The following is a 9,665-nucleotide window of genomic DNA, read 5'->3' as shown; positions in this document are numbered from 1 at the left end:
TCGGCTTAAACACAGTCAAGCTATTTTGCCATAGCATGTCGCTTCGTGCTAATTCCCTTACTGATTGGGACAATTAAGGCTGCTCTTAAAATTTCTGTAGTATGAACAAACTGTCACGTGTTCTGCAAGATCAAATTAAAGGAAGCTGACTGCCTCAAAGCCATGCCAAACTGGAATAAATGGGCGAAAAGTTTGCAAAGAAAAAAAAAACATCTCTGTATGTGAAATGGCAAGAGCAAATGGGCACAAAAGATGCGCAAGCAGAACAGAGTTATCAAAATTCTTACTAGTTAAAGTGGGCCCAATGCCACAGCTCCCAAACTTAGAAACACCCTTATCGTACTACAAAATATAACACATTGCAGCACTTTACGAAAATATGCACATTATAACGCTTCAACCTCGGTGCTAGAAATGAGGTTAGGCCTACCCTCCTGCCGCGGACGTGAAGGCATGCCCAAGTCTTCCAGGTTATGGAGCATCATTATTTTTTTTTTAAAGTGTGCTGCAGACATAGTTAGATACGGAGACAACCTTCCCTCCATAACGGAATGATCTTATTGTAGTGAAGCAATCATCTGGCTATCTTTTACAGTGCAGCATGGTTACACCTGAAATGCATATGCCTCAAAAATTGCTTTTTTCCTGAAAAATGAGCACACTTCTCTCAAGGACAGTCTACATTTGTAAAGCCTACCATACTGTTAGACAGGGCACCATGTTTATCACATTTAGATAAAAGTCAGTAGGTTGCTAGTAGGCATAACGCACCCCCTGTGGAAGCCTCGGCAGTAAAATCGTCCTACTAGACACTAGTTCCCCTTACAACCGTTATGATGCAGTTTGCATGGGCTTACACTAAGAAGCAACTTTCCAACCAAGCAAAGCACTTACTAAAACCAGCACCAGACCACGTGTCTATACTACTTCAAACTTGGCCCCGTGATGATTCATCCTCCAAGAGTTCTAAACCAGCATGCAAGCATATGCTCGTCCATAACCATCGTTACAGGGTCCACACAGTTTCCCTTCTGCATTCTGCGTCCCACACTGAAATCCGTGCTACGTCTTACAAGCACTATTTCACTTCACTCGGCCAAGAGCTCTGCAGTTGAAGACTTCTGGAACACGACGGGCAGGTTGCCCATATTGCATCCCGAGGAAACAGATGCACTTGAATCAGTGCTACGCATTACAAGCACACGTTAAACTTTACTCAACCAAAGCCTCCGCAGTTGAAGACATCTGGCGTACGACGGGCAGGTAGGCCCCATTTCACGGAGGTATGACTGGTGAAAGTCACAACCTAAGCAGTCCGGTTGAGACACTTAAAAATGAAACGACGTGGCCGTCAAGCTGAAAGCGGTGAAGCATCCGGCACTGCTTGTAAATCAACACCCTCCAATGTCACAGCAATGCGTACGCATCAAGCCGTCTACAATGCCTGTCACCATTATGAAATGCGCCCAGATGAAGCAGATACCTACTAAAAAATATAAATAAAAAAAACTATCTTTAGTGCCTTAAGACAGGAACAATAACAGCCACCATTGTGCAGCAACGCATGCCAAGGAAAAGCATTCACCCATTGTTTCACACTCGTTACATTCTGTGCTCAGTAGCTGATCAACTATGCAAGGGCATAGCACAACATAACCATGCATCAAGACCCACTGAAGCGTGTCACACCAACAAGTGCATAGAGGTTACGCACAAATGCTTCAGAAAATTTGGTCTCGTTAATCAATCACAGCTTTACCGTTGCTTGGAACACCTCTTTGCCTTGTAATCTTCCAGTAAACAAACAAAACAAAAAAAATCTAACAATCATGCCAGGTTCACCAGACATCCTGCATTTTTGTATGCACCGCAACCATCAGACCTAACCAGAACACATGACCATGCAACCACAGCTATGCGATTCGCATAGCTCTAGCAACTGGCTCCCAACTGGCTCGTACGGCGCAAGTAAACAGCCCACGCAGTCCCACGTTCTGGCAGCTGTTGCCATGGCGATGACGCCCAGTATTGACCAATGCTGCCTTGGAAACAGCACCTAATTCTTTTCCAATGCAAGACCTCCGCTTGGTAGTTCGGGTCAAGCCTGATGGCAGCAGTACCAGCATGATCATTGTAAGCACTACGTCAAGGTACGTCAGCAGCATGCGACACGCATTTAAATCCTGCCACCAAAAAAGTAGGTCTGTCGTCAACTTTTCTGCACGATGGCACACCATTCAGCGCAGTGACCCAAAAAAACGCCCGCTGATTGACCAGCCAGGTGATTCAACAACAGCCCCAACAGTTTCAATGTCCTTGTGGCATCAAAAAAAAACCTAATCTCCTAGAACTATTTCCCCAATGCAGCTTTTCTCCGGCATTAAAAGAAAATCGAACCCCACAATCCTTAGCTATTGAAGCCACCACATTAATTAAACTTCGTGCAAAACAATTAGTCATCGCACCTTTCCCTGTTACACCTGCCATGCCAGTGCCTCGCCAGGAAACTAAAGATACCTATTAGTTGCACTGTAAAGCTTTGCCTGCAGACCAACAGAATAAAATTTGAGGCACATATGTACACAACACTACCTCATGGAAAAGTCTCACACACTTGCAACAGTCTTCAACAGGTATAAAAGAAGCACTGCTTTGAGCATTCAATGTAGCAACATGATCCTTCCCGAAATTTCAACAATTCAATGAAAGCAAGAAAACAACAAAGCAATGACTTAGTGTTCAGCATGCAAGGTGGCACGAGTGATGGGTTTAAGAGCACAGCCTGTGACAGAAGGCCACAATGCCTCGGGCAAAACAAATCCAAGCCAGGTGCAAGCTGCAGCCAAGGTCAGTCGTACAAACAGGACACTTGCCCAAGAGGGAGTTAAAGGAAACCACTAACTCTCGTAGCCAGAGCGAGTAAGAGTGAGGCATGTCGTGGCCAACAAGAGAACAGGTCACACATCTGAACAGGCCACTTGGGAACAGGACTGGGCTCACACACTTGTGTCTGCAGCCAACAGCTCCGTTTCAAACAGATGAATACAGAAAGAAAATAATAATTAAAAAATATCAGTACTCTTCTCCAGTACTTTACAGCTCCGTTTTGAACAGATGAATGCAGAAAAAGAAATAATTAAAAATGTGAACAATACTTCCTAAGAAGCATTGTATCAGCACTCTTCTCCAGAACTTTACAATGTCCACAAGGTGACGCTGGACAACGCAGTTCACAGACGTTGGGATGAGCTGTCAACACACAAGGAAAGGGGGGAAATGGCCAAAAGAATGATCAAAGAGCTCCACCACAACTGTAAGGATAGTCCCGCGAGACAATTTGCACACGCTGCTCATCGGTACAGCCTAGAGAAGTCCCGTAGCGATGTGGAAATGCTCCTCATGTGCTCGGCACTGCATAAACAGGGAGAGAGAGAGAGAGAGACACCGGTGAATGCTGCATAATGCAAAATGCAAAAATACTAACGTGCTTACTCAAGTAAGACCCACCAAACCGCTGGTAGCTCTCAACTCAAATTTCCCACAGAGTTACCATTTTGCATGAACTTTAATACATTTGCAGGCACTATTAAACCCTCAAGTTTTATCCATGATAAATCAGAAATAGGCCGTCATCACAAGTGATAACGTTTAAAACAACATTCCGCTGCAATCAAATGGTGGCCCCAACTGTCAGCATCAGGTAAACATCGCCTTTTTGCTGTAGCCATGCCAGACGGCGCCACTGTTCTGTCGCAGCAGAATCAACCATATATGAGTGGCGTTGCCACAGGAAAGTCAGGTGACGACATAACTTCTTTATGCTGGCCATGCCATGCAGCTCTGGAGTAGTAGAGTGCTCATATTACAGCTATGGGCTTTTCGATTCAAACTTAGCTAATTCGAAATTCCCTAATTTATTATTTACCACTATCACTACTTTGAGGCCAGCTGTGGGCAGGGGAAGCTTGGGGGGCAGGGGTAGGGGGGTTAGAGAGTATGCAAAGAAATGCAAAGAACAGGCAGTGATATTTTTAATAAGATCAAATCAAGATCAAATCACTTTACATGGCATTCAATACAGCATCAGCATCTAAGGTATGCAAGGACAAGAATTAAACGTTACTAGGTAGCAACTAGACAAAGTATTCTTTTTTTTTTCTTGTATGTATATATATCGCTGCGGAATAATTTTGTACAAAAACAGAAACGCGAAACAAGAAAATACCCACCTAGTAACTGTGGAGAGGAATTCCTGCAGCTGCGCTGGCGTGGCCGTCACAGCCCCACCACTACCGTGTGTTGGCAGAAGCTTCAAAGCATTCTCCAGCCATGTTGTCAGTGCCTGGCAGACATGAAGGGCAAGGCAGGCAGAATGACACGTATGTTGCAGTGCATCAACAAGTACAGTAATATTGCCCCCAATGTAACAAGCATTCAGATAGAACAAAGCAACTGATAAATCTGGCTAGCAACACATCTTATCAGTGGGTTTTCTATGGCTGCATACAACGAAACAGTAAATGCAATATTCAAAGCGACAATCAATAATACCAAAGTTAATATATTCACTCACAGGGCAAAATAATGATGCTCCACACAAATAGCAGCTGTTACCAAATCCAAAACGTCTTAAGTATTTCAAAAGACAATGTGTTCACAATTACGCCCCTGTTGAGAATTTACACCAGCGTAAAAGTGGAACACGCTTTGTTACTGCTATATTAGTTCTGTGCTGTCTGGTTGAGCTCGGTGCCACCAGATGGCTGCACCATGCAGGCTATTCATGTTTCCACCTCTGCTCGTTCACTGAAACGCCCAATCAGTTTGCGGTTGCGTTTACACAAATACTGAACACGTCAGAACTCTATATTATGGTAGTAATCCTCTGGTGTGAGGTAACAGCCACAAACACACAGACTCTGGCGCCGATCGGACACCAACAGCCTGATGCATCACGCCGCTTGCGTGACGTCGGGGCACGGACTAGCGCCTGTCGTCTGCTGCAGTCCGAGCATTGTCCGGGCGCTTTCTGCAGTGTTTTAGTATGTTCGCTCTCATTCCTTCTAGTTGTGTACTAATGGCGGTCGTCTCAAATATATTTTTACGGCATCTTTGTTCGCAAAAGTTTATTCAAGGAACTTATTTCTTAGACGACAATACAGTTCCCAATGGCAACGCTACTGTGCTAGCCGAAAGAGCGCAGACCAGCCCATTGCGGTATTTCATACGCGGATCGAGAACCACAAAAACACAGCATATAAGAATCCAGTTATGATACCATACCTGCCGCGGTATGTCACAAACGCAGGCAATATATGACTTCTACAACAGTTACCTTGAATTTAATCCGCTAAAACAGGTTTGCTTACGAGTAGTTCATTGTATAATATCGAGTTTTCGAATTTCTTAACAAAAACGCTCAGCAGTAACATGAGGACTTAATACTGCAGTTAAGATTCCACCAGCACCACTTGCTTCTTTAACTGCTTCTCAAAATAGGGCGGTTCTTCACGTGTTTGCTTTAAGTGGTGGTAATTTGAAGTAAAGCTAATTGAGGCATACAGCTGTTTGCAGAATATGAAAAGGAATGTACCAATATATATTCCCTTTTCTGCGCTGTACTTTCATCTCAGTTGAGCAATTTACTGGTGTTTGTTGCTTGAGAATTACACATGATGAATCTGTTTGGCGAACTGACACAGGCTGCTCGACTCAAATTTTTTAGTGACTTATGTCTTTTGGGCCGTATGCCTGCAGCCAGAAAGAAGACAAAGCGTCATTCTTTAGTAGTATGGATTGAAGAAATAATTCCCCGGTGGAGGGTCAAAAATCAAGCGAAATACCCAAGGCTTGTGATGTCTTCCTTATGAAGTTCTGCGAGGCCCTCTTTCATGTACTTACAAAGCGAATAGTTCTCCGTTCATATGACTAAACAACACTGGATCGAGACATGGTGAGGCAGAAGGTGCTTGAATTTTCATTCTCCACACAGCCCACGCTGCTCCGTAGTGCATCATGTATACTTTAGGCGTTCCAACTGGCACTGTAAAAAACTGTTGAAGTTGTAGTGAACTGATTGGTTTCAGGAACAACGCCTGCCTCGCCATAACGACAGTCGGTTGCTATCGTTGCGTGAGGGATGTGCCATATTGTCGACAAAGGCTACTGAGGGCTACCATGAAACATTTCACCGCTTGCAATTGATTGGCTCTCGATCTTATACATAATGCTTTCCTTTCAGGTGAGTGCTAACTTCGGTATTTGTGAATTAACTATGTAAATACTCCACATGACGCGCCGTCATGTCAGCAGCCATGATCAACAGGTTTTATGGGGGCCTATTTCAGAGAGTGCTGAAAGTAGCAGCAAGCTTTTTCATACAGAAGGCACTGGTGCGATGGGCTACACATCTTTAAACACTTTATAATGAATTACAGGCTTTACACAGAGTGCTTAAATTGCATCATTTAATGATCAGAAGGCCCTACTTTAACGACTCGGCACTTAATACAATATCGTCAAAATTGTTTCAGGGTTCCTTTTAAGTGTACGTAATCTGTTCACAGAAATTTTGAATTCCTTGCAAGGGTAACTTACAACGGCAGTGTTCAGCATACCTGAATGATCTCATTATGTAAAACTGCACACTCTGAACGCACGTGAGCATTTGGGCTGAGAGCTTTGCTTGGTTGGCTTGGTTAAAGTCATAGGCAGTGGTGCGCCAATACTGAGGGATCACACCAGCCGTGCCACTATCATTGTCACGGCATTGAACGGCTGGCACGATCGCATGTCACACTGCACAAAAGTGAAATGCGAAGAGTTCACGTCTCAAGCCACCACTTGGCCAAGCTGGTTGCTCGGTGTGCGGTCAGGCAAAGCTTTTGCTGGCCCAGTGATAGTTAGCGGTGCCGGTATATGTCATCACTCTTGCATAGAACTGATTCCAAGCTTGTTTTCATTAACATCATTGTTTACTCTTGCAACAAATATAAGATACAATGATGGTATCTTAGTGGTAGATGCGACTTCGCTTGATTGAGGTTCGGCTATACCATGACAGAGACTGTTGTCATCAGGCTCCTGCATGAGTGCATCTGTGTGTGTGTGTGTGTGTGTGTGTGTGGGGGGAATACTAGATGTCATTTATGTCGCGAGTGCTGCCGATATAAAAAATGCAGCCATGTTGCTGTTTTTCTTTCGTTACTGGCAATAAACCTTGTTCTGGCGGAAGCCTGTGCTATTCCCATGCAGTCCGCTGAGATGATAAGATAATAATGACAAAAGATCATAAAACATGCTACGCATTCTTGCAAGCACATTTGCATTCCTGCATACTCAAGAAAGGTCTATTGTTCAATACAAAGCTGAACTAGTGATCTAGAAATTTCTTCTTACCCCTTGTTGCCTTGACTGATGGCATATCGCATTTGGCTACACTGCTAAACACTACGACAACCCAGCCAAGACCTGGAGTGCACTACCCATACGGAACAGTCAAACTTCGACCAACCGACTGTTGAAATATAACACACTAAATCTAGAATGTTTCTTGCTGATGACATCATCTAACAAGTATATGCTTGTAGCGAATACTGGCTATGACAAGGTTCGACTTTATTTCAAGACCAACAGCGACCAGCCTCACTGCCCTCACCTGCCGATCAAACTCGATCAACTCGTAGAGCACCTCGGCCACATCGGGCAAGAGTGCAGTGGGCAGGCAGAAGATCGAGGACTGGATAAGGGTGGTCACTATCGTCTGGCCCTGGCTGGACAGCAAGGATCCAACGAGCGACTGCCGCTCCGCAAAGTCCGGCGTCTCCTGCAAGCACCGGCACGCAACACAGCTACAGGTGATATCAAAAACACGGCCGTCATGACACATTTCCAGCTCCTGCAATCGCTTTCACTGGATACAGTTGACAAAAACAGGGCTTTTGAGATCACTTTCTAAAGCAAGGCTTTCTTTGCTTCTTCCCCCCAGTTTGCAGGCGCCGACTGCTACTGTCTTGCAGAGCATGCAACCTGGGTCACTGGGTTGACAGCTTGGGCACTGGGCATGTCAACTGGTTAAGTGAACATTCCTAGATTAGATTAGATTATGGGGCTTTACGTGCCAAAACCACTTTCTGATTATGAGGCACGCCGTTGTGGAGGACTCTGGAGATTTCGACCACCTGGGGTTCTTTAACGTGCACCTAAATCTAAATACACGGGGTGAACATTCCTGGCCAATCCCCCAGAAAGGTTAGTATATTGCGACATGAGAAGCAAAAATCATACAGTAGTGGCTAAAAAAAAAAAATGCAATAAAGGTGTTCTTATATGTGAGAGGTGTACACTCAAAGTAACCATTATTTTATGGTCACCAATAATTACGCTTCAAAGCAAAATTTCGGGGCTCTGACGGAAGTTGCGCTACTGGCCGATACCGAGCACACCGGCCTTCCCCACCACACAAGAACAGCTGCAAGACTCCCCTAAACAGCTTAGATGTAAAACTCGAGAGAGTCGGCAGATACGCAAGTGACCCTCAAGCAACATGCGACAACATTGACACGCAGCAGGTGCGGCACGCACCTTCTTGGCCCGTCCGCAGTGAATGAGGTCGCAGAGGAACTTCATGACCGACGTGTTGGCTTCCCGGTGGTCCAGCGGACAGGCAGCGAGAGCACACTGGATGATACCCGACAGGGCGGGGTTCTTCAGGAACACCACAGGCATCCGCTGGATGTACCTGAAGGAGTGAGAAGTCAAGGTAATAGGAGATTGTACCCACAAAACAACTTTCATCCACAGGAACAGTCTCATCACTAGCGGGCAGCTTTTTTCCCACCTCTCAGGTTACCACGATTCTCTGCAACTTGTTCTTACAAGGCAGTTTTTATGCACAAATGGTTCTGGAATTTTGGGTCCAGAGTACCCAACAGGCTAGCAGTTAACAGGCTAGTATGGCCCTAGCATATGCCCCAGCATGTATGCCCTAGTGTGAAACGTTTGTTATAGAAAAAAAAAACGTTGTTTACTGATTACCGGTTCCCCGCATTTCGCGCGCAGCGAGATTGTTCACGAGAAATGGGTTGCACGTTTCGTCGGCGCAGCACCACCACGGATCGCGCACAGCGAGAGAGTTCCCGAGAGACGGAGTGCACGTTTGGCCACCGCTCACGGGTGGCGAACTCTGCAGCGATGCGGCATCACCGCAGATTGCACACGACGTGACTATCTCTTTGGGGAGACCGCAGTCACATTCACCTTTGCCCGCTGCCACACCACAACTTGCGTTTTAAACACAACGGCAGAGCATTTATAGAATCGCGGCTCACGACATTGAAGCGCATCTACCACGCATCCGAGTCAGCCTTGGCCACATCAGCGTGAGCGACGCAATCTGATTTTCACTTGGTAGCGAGCGTTGAAGTAAAGTCTTGCCGTTTTTCTTCTGCCATCTTCACTTTCTCCAAATCATCAGGTTGCATTAGCAGTGCTGGGATGCCACATGAACACCGGCCGCTGCCAAAAGCGCTTTCATCTGCTAAGCATATTCCGCAGTCACGGGGGGAGACTCCGGCAGGGCTCGGCACACGTAGCGAACTATTGCCGGCACCTTCTAAATCTACTATGCACTTTCAAAAGTTTAAAACTCCTCTCTTCTTCTTTTG

The 9,665-nt window shown here is 45.5% G+C and overlaps 1 protein-coding gene across 2 annotated transcripts in view; it reads right to left on the bottom strand.

The window, feature by feature from the left end:
* Window positions 1-1,192: 1,192 nt before the first annotated feature.
* The window catches only part of Tnpo-SR (transportin 3), a 57,206-nt gene continuing 48,733 nt past the window's right edge, over window positions 1,193-9,665 (bottom strand). For both annotated transcript variants that reach the window (XM_065444485.2, XM_065444486.2), the window contains exons 22-25: window positions 8,584-8,740; window positions 7,658-7,825; window positions 4,230-4,342; window positions 1,193-3,411 (exon numbers count right to left, since the gene is read on the bottom strand). In XM_065444485.2, the coding sequence (XP_065300557.1) occupies window positions 3,351-3,411; window positions 4,230-4,342; window positions 7,658-7,825; window positions 8,584-8,740 (499 nt within the window). In that variant the 3' untranslated portion in view covers window positions 1,193-3,350. The remainder of the gene's footprint in view (window positions 3,412-4,229; window positions 4,343-7,657; window positions 7,826-8,583; window positions 8,741-9,665) is intronic.

This window comes from Dermacentor albipictus, chromosome 10 (assembly GCF_038994185.2).
Source record: "Dermacentor albipictus isolate Rhodes 1998 colony chromosome 10, USDA_Dalb.pri_finalv2, whole genome shotgun sequence".
Classification (NCBI taxonomy): Eukaryota; Metazoa; Arthropoda; class Arachnida; order Ixodida; family Ixodidae; genus Dermacentor; species Dermacentor albipictus.
Note: the sequence above shows the minus strand (reverse complement) of the source record. Positions and strands in the feature narration are given on the sequence as shown.